Source organism: Tachyglossus aculeatus, chromosome 2, assembly GCF_015852505.1.
Source record: "Tachyglossus aculeatus isolate mTacAcu1 chromosome 2, mTacAcu1.pri, whole genome shotgun sequence".
Taxonomy (NCBI): domain Eukaryota; kingdom Metazoa; phylum Chordata; class Mammalia; order Monotremata; family Tachyglossidae; genus Tachyglossus; species Tachyglossus aculeatus.
This window is the reverse complement of record NC_052067.1, coordinates 57,792,764-57,807,961: the sequence shown is the minus strand read 5'-3', so window position 1 is coordinate 57,807,961 and position 15,198 is coordinate 57,792,764. Positions and strand designations below refer to the sequence as shown.

The following is a 15,198-nucleotide window of genomic DNA, read 5'->3' as shown; positions in this document are numbered from 1 at the left end:
GCCATCATCATTGTTATTATTGTCATTACAATGAGCTAAGTGTTTCAGTGACTCAGAGGGGAGAAAGAACATTTGGTCATCCTGAGGCAGTGAAAAATTGTCTGCTCCTTCTCACTCTATATGACATCATCATACTAGCCTGCATTTTGGGGGTCGGTGGGGGGCACAGTCATTCTTTTTGCAGGTCACAATCAACCTCTGAGCTGTGAACTGAGGTGCTGACACAGAAGCTTCATGACAAGTTAATTCTGAATTTCCATTTGGTTTGCACCACACGACACAAAAAGGAACTTTCCTCATCACTGTGTAAACTAGGGTGAGTAGTGACGTATATGAGCTGTTTTTGAAACCACTACAGGTTTCTCTCCTGTAAAGACCCTTATTAAACCATCTTCCCACTCTGATAACCATTGGCTGTGTTTTGATTTTCTTTGTGATCAAGTGCCATTTTCACTTGGTTAAAAAAGGCCAATAGTATTTTTGAGTGGCTTTTCCTCTTTAAGAGCACATGTCATCGATCACTGGTATTTATTGAACACTTACCTCTCACCTACATCCTGCCTCTAACCTGGAATGCCCTCCCTTTTCCTGTCTGACAGACAATGAGTCTCCCCACCTTCAAAGCCTTATTGAAGGCACATCTCTTCCAAGAGGCCTTCCCTAAGCCCTCCTTTCCTCTTCTCCCACTTCCTTCGGTGTTGCCTTGACTCACTCCCTTTCTCCACCTCCCTCCCAGCCCCACAGCACTTATGTACAAGACTGTGAGCCCCGTGTGTCCAACCCAATTATCTTGTATCTACCCCAGTGCTTAGAACAGTGCCTGGCACGTAATAAGTGCTTAACAAATGCCATTATTATGATTATTATTATCTTTAATTTTATTTAGTCATATTAACCTCTGTCTACTCCTCTAGACTATAAACTTATTGTAGGCAGGGAATGTGTCTTTTGACTGTTATACTGTACTCTCACAAGAGCTTAGTATAGTGCTCTGCACATAGTAATCACTCAGTAAATACGATTGGCTGACTGATTGCCCAGCATAAAGTAAGCACTTAAATACCATTAAGGAAAAAAAAAAGAATTAGGCTTACTTGTGCAAGGCTTTCTCCTTAGGATCTGAACACTCTAGGATCTGTTTGTTCCCAGGAAGTCCCAAAGACACTTCAGGAGGGTGTGTGGTGATTCTTCATCAGCGCCTGCAGCTGATTATTCTGCAGCATCGGATTACCCTGGTGTTTGCTGAAACTTGGTCAGAGGTAGGTTTCGCTGGCTTTTTGAGGAACAGAAATTGAGGGCTCACCAGAAAGGCAAAGGACATATTTTAGGCTAACAAGTTAAATGTGAACGGCTTTAAAAATGGGAAGTTGATTCTAGGAGTGGTTTGAAGAAGAAAAATGAGCCCCTTGACTGTGATAAACCCTACTGCTACTGGTCTTTAGATTTTTCCAGTGTTCAGGATGCATTCTGTTTGACCACTGGTATCTCTACAGGGAAGTATCCTGATTTACTGGAAAGAGCATGGGCCTGGGTATCAGAGGACCTGGGTTCTAATCCTGACTCTGCTGCATGACCTTGGGCGAATCACTTGAATTCTCTAAGCCTCAGTTTCCTGATCTGAAAAAAAGTGATTTAAATATCTGTTCTCCCTCCTACTTTGAGTGTGTGCTCCATGGGGAACAAGGACTGCATCTGACTTAGTAATAATAATAATTATGGCATTTGTTAAGCACTTACTATGTGCAAAACACAGTTCTAAGCGCTGGGGAGGATACAAGGTGATCAGGTTGTCCCACATGGGGCTCACAGTCTTAATCCCCATTTTCCAGATGAGGTAACTGAGACACAGAAAAGTTAAGTGACTTGCCCAAAGTCACACAGCTGACAATTGGCAGAGCTGGGATTTGAACCCATGACTTCTGACTCCCAAGCCCGTGCTCTTTCCACTGAGCCATGCTGCTTCTCTGTCTTGTACTTACCCCAGCATTTAATACAGTGCTCGGCAAATAGTAAGCACTTAACAAGTACCATGATTACTATTATTAACTGGGAAATATAACCAATGCCTCTCCCATGACTGAAAGATGTCAAGCAATCTCATTCACTGGGGCACGGAGCCCTCAAATAGTGTAATCTGAATAAGACAGACCTCCCATGCTACCTCTTTATCTAGCCTCCCTTTGAGGCATGTCCCCTGCTCAATTTTTCTTCTCTGGCATGGAGCAGCAGGGCCTGGAAAGCTCTGGCTCTCCTTGGAATCAGATGTGACTCTTGAGCATGGGCATCTTCCCATGGACTCAGCACCAGGAGAGTGAAGCCAACAGCTTTGTCTGTCTCTCCTTCTAGACTGTAAGCTCCTTGTGAAGGGGGAACATGTCTACCAATTCTGCTGCACTGCACTCTCCCAACTGCATAATTATTATTACATCATTATTTATGTAATGTATTTATTTATATTAATATCTGTCTCCCCCTCTAGACTGTAAACTCACTGTGGGCAGGGAATGTGTCTGTTTATTGTTATTTTGTACTCTCCCAAGAGCTTAGTACAGTGCTCTGCACACTGTAATGGCCCAATAAGTACCATCGGTTCCTTGATTCATTGAAAGAATTCATATTCCAGCTCCTGACTTTATACACACCAAAATTCAGCCTTAACACCGCGGAAGGGATATAAGTGTTTGCTTTCAGATGTTAACAATAATAATAATAATAATGGTACTTGTTAAGCACTTACTATGTGCCAAGCACTGTTCTAAGCATTGGGGTAGATACAAGTGAAGCAGATTGGACAGAGTCCCTGTGCCACACGAGGCTCTCAGTCTTAATCCCCATTTGACAGATGAGAGAAATGAGGCATATAGAAGTGACTTGCCCAAGGTCACACAGCAGACATGTGGCAAACCCAGGATTAGAACCCAGGTCCTTCTGGCTTCCCCGCCTGTGCTCTTTCCACTAAGCCATTCTGCGTCTACACCAAACCACCCTGCTTCTCTTTACTCACTTCTGAAGGAATATGAATTTGGATAAACCAGTGTTTGCACTTGAAAATTTCTGTTCCAGATCATTTGTCACAATAACTTTGAGCATAACTGCCCGCACATAAAGAAGTCTGTCTGTTTTTCTTGTTTCGTGCCTAAATTCCTCTTTCCAGTAGAAAAAGGCCAGCCCGGGCTGGGTCTTTCAGGGACGTTACGGTAATTCTCAAGCAGCTCAAGTCAGCTAGCCGTGGGTGGCGTTTTATAAAACCTTCAGAGTTGGGTTGAAACACAAACTCTGGCACACTTCAAATGGTGTGGTCACGTCAAGGGACCTTGGATTTTTCTTTTGGACCAGTGTCCCACACAAAGCCAATTCAACTTCTGTTCCACTGTACCTACCGGTTTCGTCTCCGTAACAGTGCTCCAAGTCAACATCAACATAATAATAATAATTACGGTATTTGTTAAGCACTTACCGTGTGCCAAGCACTGTTCTAAGCACTGGGGGTAGATAAAAGGTAATCAGATTGTCCCTCATGGGGCTCACACTCTTAATCCCCATTTTCCAGATGAGGTGACTGAGGCCCAGAGAAGTTAAGTGGCTTGCCCAAGGTCACAGAGCAGACAGTGGTGGAGCCGGGATTAAAACCTGCATCTTCTGACTCCCAATCCTGGGCCCTTTCCACTAAGCCACCTGGGCCATCCACAGGTGATCACCTTGTGTGAACAGGCAGCAAAGAAAAATTCACTGTCCATGAAAACAGATTTCAAATCGTTCTATTATAGAAATGAGGCCAACTTGTTTTTTAAGAAAATGATTCAAAGCGTCAAGTTTCCCTTGAAATAAATGGCAGGGAAATATTCCAATTCCAGCACACCCAATCACCCAACTTCACGTGCCCTATCCCGTATTGATCAGTTTTCACATTGGCTTTTTGGCCACATTTCCTCATTATGTTTGATAACCGAAGCACATCCCATCAGCACCCCTTCCAAACCATAAATAAAAAGTACCTGGAAGCTCAGTCGTAAGTGCAGTTAAAATATTAATTAATTTTATAGCTGAGCTTCAGAATGGACTGCATCACATTCCTTACTGTAATAGGAATATCCATGCTCCGGTTTTATTGTAAGTCATAGCCCATTATTCCACACAGCTGCTAGAAAGGGCCCTGCTGAACTGGTATTTCTCTTCCATGACAAACACCTATTAAGCAGTCAGCATAAACTCCTCTCGTTACAACCTCTGACATCACCCCCAGGGCAAGCGGACACAGAACGGCAACTGCTGAATCGCGTCGGAAAATGATCGTTTTATTGTCTCCACGACTGAAGGTTTAATTCTGACTCCCGCTCCGGTTGCCTCTGTTATAAAGAAGCGATTCTTTCATGGAACCAATAAGCACAGTACGCCATTGTAATCGAAGAAACAGGCACTATTTATGTATTGGAAGCCTCTCTCACAATAGTGCTAACAGTCTAATGCCCAGAAGCCACTATTTTAGCAGCTGTACAGAAAGAAGGCTGAAACACGAAGATGTTGAACATCACTGGGGTGAGCTGTTTCAAACCCAAATGGACCCTTCCCTTTTGACCCAGCTGTGTCTTCCTTTAGTTTAACAAGCACGATTCATAGGTGGGGACCATGTATTTAATGTTTATAAAAGCATCTTCTCCTCCATAGCGCTCAAACGCCTCCAGTGTTTCTTGAATCAAGTCTCCAATGTTTTCTCGCTTCTGCTGGCTGTAGTCAATGCCATCTCCGGAATTAACTAGTTAATAAAGCACATACAACACAAAGATGTCAGTTGTTTGTCCGTGGTCCCCTGAAAAGCACCAGGCTTCTTTCTAGGCATTGCAAATGGTCCAACCTAAGCCATTCCTTAATCCCCAGAGATGCCGATTTAATATTCCATCGGGCTCCCTCCATATCTCGTCCCTACAAATACACCAAAACTTATATCACAGGCCCAGAGAATAAGAATGTCCCCCTTGCAATGAAGACACGCCAGGGTTCCCCATGGACATGCTTCAAAAATAATCTTGGTACAGGGAGCATAGAAAAGTCTCCCGATGACACAGAGCTCATCAAAAAAGTTTCTAATGACCTTCAGTTCTTCAAATGAGAACGCTGCTTATTCAGAGCAAAATTTTGCTCTTAGGCCAGATGCATTTCAAAATGAATCAGAACTTGGTCCGACAGAGGAGCTGATGATCTGGGTGAGTTTTCCAAGCCTTGAGGTTTTTAAAATTCCCCAAATCCCCATTTCATCTCAATTTCTTCTATTCCTGCATTTAATGGAAGAACTCATAAATGAGGCCTTTTGGCCTCAAACGGGTCTCCTCTTGATTCCGTTAATATCTTTAATTTCTCTCAGTCTAGACCATGGGTGAATGGGTGATCTCATAATCAACCAATCAATAGTATTTATTAAGCACTTGCTCTGTGCAAGCACTGTACCTGCAGAGTACTGTACTAAGCACTGGGAGAGTACTATAAGAGTGCTAGGGAACTTACTATATTGTATTGATTCTGGCTCTTAACTCTGTGCTCGGAACAGAGTAAATGTTTAATAATAGCCACTCTAACTACCCTCCTAAAATTACCTAACATCACCACTTAATAACAGTTATTAGGCATTTCTATGATCATTTTCATCCACAGATCTTGTAGAGCTTCGAAAGCAGTTATGAATTCCTACAATGGGAGAGTTGTTATTATGTTTGGGTGGAGAGGCACCCCAAACCCACTTCACAGATGAGAAGACGAAGGCAGATGGAGAAGAATGACTAGATGAAGACAATTCACTTGACATTCAACTCCTTAAGGAAAAGGACTGTATCTACCAACTCTATTGTATTTTACTCTCTTAAGTGCTTAATACAGTGCTCTGAACACCATCAATGCTTGATAAATACCAATGATAGATTGATTGATTGATTGACAAGTCCCAGAAGAAACAAAAGAAAAAGAATTTGAATTAAGGTTGGAATTTAGCTCCTCTGACTCTCCTTCTTCCTCAGGTGTCAACGGACAAACCTATCTGTTTTGTCTGACACCAAATATCCTCTTTAGCAGACAAACATTTCTTTATTCCTACTGCCTCCATGTCATCGCAGTCTTAGGCAACTACTGGAAATATTCCTAAGAGCTACTCTCTGTGGAATAAATTGGAGCAAATCATAAAAGCACCATTACCGGATCCTCGATTGAGGAAAAATTCACTGTTAATCTGGAGTTTTGCAGAAGAATGCTGAGACAGGGATAATGGTTTTAGGCTACAGACCTATTTTTCATATCAACAGTTCATTCAACATACATTCCAATGATACATGCTATTTTAAATACAAATATTTTCATTTTCTGTCTCACTGTTGGCATTTCCTGCTACCGTACAGAAATCCAATGCTGATGCAAAATCGTGGCCCACCTAAAAGGTGATGAGCTGTTGCGGAATCACACATGATTCTGCTTTATTATATCCAAATGAATGGGAGTTATGCACCTAGCGTTCTGCACATTGTGTACAGCCCTTTAATCTCTCATGTACAAAGCAGTAAATATTTTTTTTTTAAATGGGTGGTGAATAGTGTTTAGATTCACTGAGAAGGAGGAGGAGAAGGGTATTGGAGTTTAAATATCAAGAATGGGAAGGTGCTCTTGGAAGAGATGGGCATTTAGGTAAATCTAGGCTGAGGGGAGAATTTATTGGATGGGATGTGGTGTGGAGTGGTGGTATTATTGGAAGAAGGGATGAGGGAGCTATAGCTTAAATAAAATGGAAAGCAGGGGAAGGAAGCCAAAGGAAAGGTTTGCCCACCCAGAAAGGAACATGCAGAAGGGGGGTGGGGGAGGGAAGCGAGGGGGTGAAGGAGGGAGTTTGGCCATAAATGGGTGAGAGAATGTCTTCACTATGGGCCACTGGTTGGGATGGGCCTTTTTATGGTATGGTATGGTATGTTTATGTCAAGCACTGTTTTAAGCACTGGTGTAGACACAGGTTTGCAGGTTGGACACAGTCCCCATCCCACATGGAGTTCACAGTCCAAGAAGGATTTAATCCCCACTGTACAGTTGAAGAAAATGAGGCCCAGAGTAGATAGGTGACTTGCCCAAGGTCACATAGCTAGCAACTGGCAGAGCTAAGATTAGAACCCAGGTCCTCTGACCACAAGGCCCATGTTCTTTCCCCTAGGCCTTGGGGTAAAATGTCCAGCTGCCCCATAAAAGGCAGGAGAGCCTTTAATTTGGACAGTGGACTGCAAATTACCTCTAGACTGAAAACTCCTTGTGGGCAGGGAACATGTCTGCTTACTCTGCTGTATCATTCATTCAATCGCATTTATTGAGCGCTTACTGTGTGCAGAGCACTGTACTAAGGGCTTGGGAAGTATGCTATATCAAACTCTTCCAAGCACTTAGTACAGTGCTTTGCACACGATAAGCACTCAATAAATAGGATTGATTAACCGATTTGGAGTTCTGTCCCTCTACAGCATAGCTTAGTGGAAAAAGTCCAGGCTTGGGAGTTAGAGGTTGTGGGTTCTAATCCCGGCTCTGCTTGTCAGTTGTGTGACTTCGGGCAAGTCACTTCACTCCTCTGTGCCTCAGTTACCTCATCTGTAAAATGGGGGTTAAGACTGTGAGCGCCACGTGGGACAACCTGATTGCCTTGTATTTACCCCAGCGCTTTGAACGGTGCTTGGCACATAGTAAGCACTTAACCCATACCATTGTTATTATTATTATTATTATTATTCTGCCTGATGTGGGGGGATGGTTTTAAAGTCTTCCTCTCACCAGGGGGGTGGCAAAGACAGCTAGTGTGGCATCAAGGACTCCACTGCTGTGGGTAGGCGGTGGAGGGAGGCTCTTCCCACCGGCCCTCTGCAACTCCTCTTTCTCTGTTGGCACCTGGGCTAGATGGGTTGCTTCCCTGTGCCACTGGGGAAGCAGTATTGCCTAGTGGGTAGAGCACGAGCCTGGGAGTCCGAAGGACCCGGCTTCTAATCCCGACTCCGCCACTTGTTTGCTGGGCGACCCTGGGCAAGTCCCTTCACTTCTCTAAGCCTCAGTTAACTCATCTGTAAAGTGGGGATGAAGACTGTGAGCCCCATGTGGGACATGGACTGTGTCCAACCTGATTACCGTATATCCAGTGCTTAGAAGAGTGCCTGGCACGTAGTAGACACTTAGTACCATATAAAAACAACAACAACAACAAAAACTTCCTGGAGAGCTGCAGTGTCAGGGAAACCTCTCTGGATGGGAAAAGTTTATGGGTTTATTTATTTGTATTCATGTCTGTCTCCCGCTCTAGACTGTAAGTTCCTGGTGGGCAGGGAACGTTTCTATCAACTCAGTAATAGTGTACTCTCCCAGGCGCTTAGTACAGTGCTCTGCATGCAGTAAGTGCTCAATAAAGATGAATGACTGATTGATTAGGGGGTGACTGCAGGCTGGTCTCTCGGTGTCTATGTGAGTACATATATGTGTGCCTCTGGATGCATGTGTGTCTCTATGCATTTGTATGTATCTCTGTGCATGTGTGGATGTGTCCAACGTTTTGCTGAGCAACATTCTTGCCTCTCATGTTCTTCTCTATTTGGCATTCTGCTCAGGGCACCCACTCAGCCTCTCTCACCTCAGAATCAGAGCGGCACTTGAGTCAAAAGGGCTTCGGGAAGGGAACACAGTGGCTGTGGAGCAAGCGCGGTGGTGTAAGTGGTCTAGGTTCAGGGGTCTGAGGGGGCTTCTGGGTGGCATCTTATGGAACAGGAGGGGGCTGCATACTTCTTTCTGTCTCGGCAGCCCTGTCTCTCTCTCCCTCTCTTTCTCACCCTTTCCCTTTCTCTGATTCTGTCTCTTTCTGTCTCTCCCTTTCGGCCAGGGTTTCTCTCAATTCATCTCTCTACTGCCAGCAGAGCTGTTGCCATCCTTGTGCAGCCCCAAGGCCTTATGGCCTAGAGAAGGCCTTAGAGAAGCAGCGTGGCTCAATGGAAAGAGCCCGGGCTTTGGAGTCAGAGGTCATGGGTTCAAATCCCAACTCTGCCAATTGTCAGCTGCGTGACTTTGGGCAAGTCACTTCACTTCTCTGGGCCTCAGTTACCTTATCTGTAAAATGGGGATTAAGACTGTGAGCCCCCAGTGGGACAACCTGATCACCTTTTAACCTCCCCAGCGCTTAGAACAGTGCTTTGCACATAGTAAGTGCTTAATAAATGCCATTAATATAATACTATATATTCTGGGAAGTCTCTTGGAGACAGTAGTATTGTGAATGACTGAGATTGTGATTGCTGCGGGGTACTATGTGGTGGGAGGAGAGTATTAGGAGGAAAGATCCTGGGGAGTTTCAAAAGGGGAACTACAGTCTAGGTGAAGGGAGATGGGAGCCTCTGGGTGTTTTGAGGGGATGATGTGGTGAGGCTGCCAACTGACCCAATCATGCTAGACAAAAGACAGTCTACATACTGATTGGACAAGAGAGTATAGACATTCCCCACGGTACACGAGTAGTGGATAAAGCACAGGGCTGGGAATCAGAAGGTCATGGGTTCTAATCCAGGCTCTGCTATTTTTCTGCTGTGTGGCCTTGGGCAATTCACTTCACTTTCCTGGGCCTCAGTTACCTCATTTGTAAAATGGAGATTAAGACTGCCTAAATGGGGATTAAGACTGTTTGGGGACAACACAATACAATACAAGGCACTTTCTAATCAGGTTCATTCATTCAATCATATTTATTGAGCACTTATTGTGTGCAAAGCACTGTACTAAGTGCTTGGGAAAGTACAGTATAACAATAAGGCCTTAAGTAGGACAGGGACTGTGTCCAACCTGTTTTGCTTGTATCCACCACAGAGCTCAGTACAGAGCTTGGCAACTAGCAAATACCACTGCTATTATTATTGTTATTACGTACCACGTAAGGATACAGCCATTATGCCTTGATATTTTACCCTGACTTACAACGATGCCATGATTCACACGTCCCAGGAAAAAGCCATTATGGTTTTAACACCTCAACACTCCTTGAGTGTCACTGCAAGATGCCAAAACTGATGAAGAAGTTATGGTCTTTTCACCACCAGTTAAGGTTTGGGTACTTTGCGGTTTTGCAACAATTCTAAAGAAAATAGATGAATACGTAAAAATGTCCTAAGACCCTTATGATAAGAAGAGTTCAAAGGTCTGAAAAGGTATTCAGAAGGGGTTGGCTTTACTACAAAGCACTTTCTGAAAACAAGAAGAAAGCTGTTCAATCTAAATTGGATAAATTCTTCACTAAAGTTGAAAAACCACTAGCACAGGCAACAGAACAAGCTTCTGCTTCTACGAAGATTCGTAATCATATTACAACTTCTCATTTCCTTAATGTGTGGTGGTATGCTTTGAACTGCTTTAACAGAGATTAAACAATAGCTTAGTGTGGCTTAATGTAACAGCATATAGAGGAACGCCCTATTATTTTTTCAGAGGTTTGGGAATGGATCCCAATTTATCACATGTAAGCCTATGGGAAGATGTGCATTGTGATACAGCTGATCAATCAATCAATCAATCAATTGTATTTATTGAGTGCTTACTGTGTGCAGAGCACTATACTAAGCACTTGGGAAGTACAAGTTGGCAACATATAGAGACAGTCCGTACCCAACAGTGGGCTCACAGGCTAGAAGGGGGAGACAGAGAACAAAACCAAACATATTAACAAAATAAAATAAATAGAATAGATATGTACAAGTAAAATAAATAAATAAACAAATAGAGTAATAAATATGTACAAACATATATACATATATACAGGTGCTGTGGGGAAGGGAAGGGAAGGAGGTAAGACGGGGGGATGGAGAGGGGGATGAGGGGGAGAGGAAGGAGGAAGGAGGATGATCATTCTCCATCCACGTTTTCAGGGAACACCTCATGGATGCATAGAGGGGTTCACTGTTTCTGAAAGTAGGGGACCAGTGGGGAGAAAGTCACCATTTTTTAATGATATTTTTTAGGTGCTTATTATGTACCAGGCACAAACTAAGCACTGGGGTAGACACAAGCTAATCAGGCTCATTCATTCAATTGTATTTATTGAGCACTTACTATGTGCAAAGCACTGTACTAAGCGCTTGGGAAATTACAATATAACAATAAACAGATACATTCCCCACCGTTCATGTCCTACATAATAATAATAATAATGATGACATTTGTTAGGCGCTTACTATGTGCAAAAGCACTGTTCTAAGAGCTGGGGAGGATACATGGTGATCAGGTTGTCCCACGTGGGGCTCACAGTCTTAATCCCCATTTTACAGATGAGGTAACTGAGGCACAGAGAAGTGAAGTGACTTGCCCAAGGTCACACAGCTGACAATTGGCAGAGCCGGGATTTGAACCCATGATCTCTGACTCCCAAGCCCGGGCTCTTTCCATTGAGCCATGCTGCTTCTCATGAGCTCAGAGTCTTAATTCCCATTTTACAAATGAGGAAACCGATTCACAGAGAAGTTGAGTGACTTGCCCAAGGTCACACAGCAGGCAAGTGGCAGAGCCGAGATTCGATAGATCCCAGAACCTCCGACTCCCAGGCCTGTATTCTTTCCACTAGGCCACACTGCTTCCCTTGTTCCGGAAGGATGATCGGAAATAGCTGGAGTCTGTGGGGAAGAGTCTGGGTGATGCATGGAGTAGAAGGAAGAGAGCTTGACATGGCTGTGGATCAAACATGTCCAGCAGAGAGCAGGGCTCTGCCCAGGTGCAGAAGCTGGTGGCAACTCAGTCATATTTACTGAGCGCTTACTATGTGCAGAGTGCTGTGCTAAGGGCTTCAGAAAGTAGAAAGAGCTAGACAGTGCAGGTAACCCCCTGGCTATGACAGCAAAGAAACTTTCAAACCGAACAGGATGGTGTTCATTGGCTAGGCTTTAGCGGAACTCTATCTCAAATAATCAATCAATCAATGGTATTTATGGAGCATTTACTTTGTGCAGAGCACTGTACTAAGCGCTTGGGAGAGTAAAATTCAATACAACTGGTGGACATGATCACTCCCCTCAAGAAATGTACAGTCTAGTTGGGGGGTCCTGATTATTCTAGATCTTCCCCAGCACTTACAATAGTGCTTGATACATACTAAGCACTTAACAAATACCACTCATTAGTATTATTAGTTTTTATTACTATCATCATCATCACCATCATTAAAGAGTCTTCATCCTTCTCTCTGCTATGTTTTGCCTCTTCAGAGCGAGCTGTAACCTTACGGAATGTAAACTTCAGAATGCAAACTTTCAAACTGTGGGGTCTGCTTCAGCCTGGATCTTGGCCACTATGAAACCACCATGAACGCTTGAGTATGGTCTAGTGGAAAGAGCACAGGACTGGAAGTCAACAGACCTGGGTTCGAATCTCATCTGTGAGGTGGGGATTAAGACTGTGAGCCCCACATGGGACAACCTGATAGCCTTGTGTCTATCCCAGTACTTGGAACAGTGCTTGGCACATAGTGAGTGCTTTACAAATACCATCATTTTTATCCCCCCTTCTAGACTGTGAGCCCATTGTTGGGTAGGGATTGTCTCTATTTGTTGCCAAATTGTACTTTCCAAGCGCTTAGTACAGTGCTCTGCACACAGTAGCGCTCAATAAATACAATTGAATGAATGAATGAATGAATAATCAATACTCCCTCTGCCTCCTCTGTCAATTGCCTGCTAGGAGATCTTGGGTAAGTCCCTTCATTTCTCTGTAACTCAGTTTCTTCATCTGTAAAATGGGGGCTAAATTCATTCTTTCAATCGCATTTATTGAGCACTTACTGTATGCAGAGCACTGTATTGAGTGCTTGGAAAGTACAATTCAGCAGTAAAGAGAGACACCTGTTCATCCTCCTTCTTAAACCTGTCCCATGAGGGACAAGTGGTGTGTCTGATTTGATCGCCACGCATCTATTGCAGCATTTAGCACATAGTAAGCATTGAACAAATATCACAATTATTATTCTTAGCTATTTAGTTAAGGGTGTGCTATAAACACAGCTGGTAGCAGCAGCACTGAATGGAAATGAGTTCAATCTAGGTCCTTCTGGACCAGAGTCCACGTCACTATATTCAACCGTTGGCTACTTGGGTGGCCCATTTGCAAGGCATTCTGGAACCACCTGAGTCGGGGAAGAACAGATCTTATTTACGGTGGAGGCCAGAAAGTTCGATGTTCGGGGTCGGGGGAGTGTTATGGGCTTTTTTCACCAGTTTCGGGGTGCTTAGATGCATCCAGATTCACTTCAACAGTAATCCAGACTTATTTTTTTTTTAAATCCAGCCTGTGGGAGTTGGTGAAATGTAGAAAATGGGAGAACAAGCCAGAACAAAAACAGCTTGTTCAGACTCAAAATGTGAGTTGGAGTTGGGGTATTTGTTGCTGAGGAATGTGCCATCAGAGTGAGGAGAACAGATCACACCTCCCTTCTGCAGCCCACAAATGAACTGGAACGTAACCTAGCTCAGGGACAAACTCCACTGACAAACGGGCATGAGATATGCCTCGCCGCAAAGTCCATGGCTTGCTTTTGGAATCTAACCTTCCTGGGATAGAAATACATGGGAGTCCAAGATTGAAGAGTGCGATTTCTCTCTTCTCGTTTATAATCGGTGACATAATCGGAAAACACTGTCGGGGGGGAGAGATTTCTTGCTATTATCCTGGGCCATTCTGAAGAAATCAAAATGTTAGTTAAATAAAATGCTAATCCCTGGGAGGAAGAGAGCATATAAAATAAGTACTGAGGGAGTCCATTTTGTGTCTGGTAGCCATGAAGAAGGGTGAACAATGGTTTGGTTTGCGATTGTGGATTCAGGGCAAGACTGTGTTTCTAGGAGGTGTATCTGAAAGGAATTTAGTAACAGCTGTCTGTAATGCTTCCATACAGAAGAGCAGAGAACATCAAGAGTTAGTGACAGTGCTGGCAGTTTTACTTGACTATGGAAGTAAGCTATTTAAACTAGAAATATTACATAACAACAACATATTCAAGTATATATTAGGACATCTTTATAGTATCTATCATAGATCTCTTCTTTCTGTGTACACAACTTAAAGGTGATGATGATGATGATGGCATTTATTAAGCTTTTACTGTGTGCAAAGCAATGTTCTAAATGCTAGGGCGGTTACAAGGTGATCGGGCTGTCCCACGGGGTGCTCACAGTCTTCATCCCCATTTTACAGATGAGGGAACTGAGGGCCAGAGAAGTGAAGTAACTTGCCCAAAGTCACCTAGCTGATGATTGGCGGAGCCGACGTTTGAACCCATGACCTCTGACTCCAAAGCCTGTGCTCTTTCCACTGAGCCACGCCATGTGTGCAAACATGACTTCTCAACAATTCAACCTACCTCATTCACTTAGTTATTCATTCAATCGTATTTATTGAGCACTTAGTGTGTGCTGAGCACTGTACTAAGCGCTGTTCTAAGTGGCTAAGTTATGCCACTCACTAGTGTGTGTTGATGTGTTAAAAATCACAGTTCAACACTATGGAGCATCTTTGATGTAAAAATTGCTCCATTCCTGCAAGAAAGTGAAACTACATGAAAAACATTTATGTTTTCAATAGAATCTCATTAGCCAGCAGTGACAGAAGACAACAGAACTGTCCCTGGGGGAGAAGCAGTGTGGTCTAGAACAAAGATCAGAGGCTTGGGAGTCAGGACTCCTGGTTTCCAATCCCAGTTCTGCCACTTGTCTGCTGTGTGATCTTGCGCGAGTCACAACTTCTTTGTGCCTCAGTTCCCTAATTTATAAAATGAGGATTCAATGCTTGTTCTCCCTCCTACTTAGTTGGTGAGCCTCATGTGGGACAGGGATGTGCTCAGGCTGATTATCTAGTCTACATCAGTACTTAATAGAGTGCTTGGCACGTAATTAGTGCTCAACAAATACTGCAGTTATTAAGCATCCAATACACTTTTGATGAAATATCCTTTCACCCTATTTTGGGATCCCCTAACTAGATGGGAGCTGCAGAGCTGCATTGCTTGTTAAAACGAGGGGAGAGGACCAGGGAGGGTAGGGGGCCGGGGAAGAGCGGAGGTCTGGGGAGGGCAGGTGGCTGAAGAGAGCAGGGGAATGGGGGAGAGTAGGGGGCTGGAGAGAGCAGACGGCTAGGGAGAAAAGGCAGCTAGGGAGACCAGAGGGTCAAGGAGTGTAGACAGCTGGG

General features: G+C 43.9%; 1 protein-coding gene across 1 annotated transcript in view; it reads right to left on the bottom strand.

The window, feature by feature from the left end:
• Positions 1-4,399: 4,399 nt before the first annotated feature.
• PACRG (parkin coregulated) overlaps positions 4,400-15,198 on the bottom strand; it is a 499,437-nt gene continuing 488,638 nt past the window's right edge. The window contains exon 5 of the mRNA XM_038771400.1: positions 4,400-4,753. Within this exon, the coding sequence (XP_038627328.1) occupies positions 4,593-4,753 (161 nt within the window). The 3' untranslated portion in view covers positions 4,400-4,592. The remainder of the gene's footprint in view (positions 4,754-15,198) is intronic.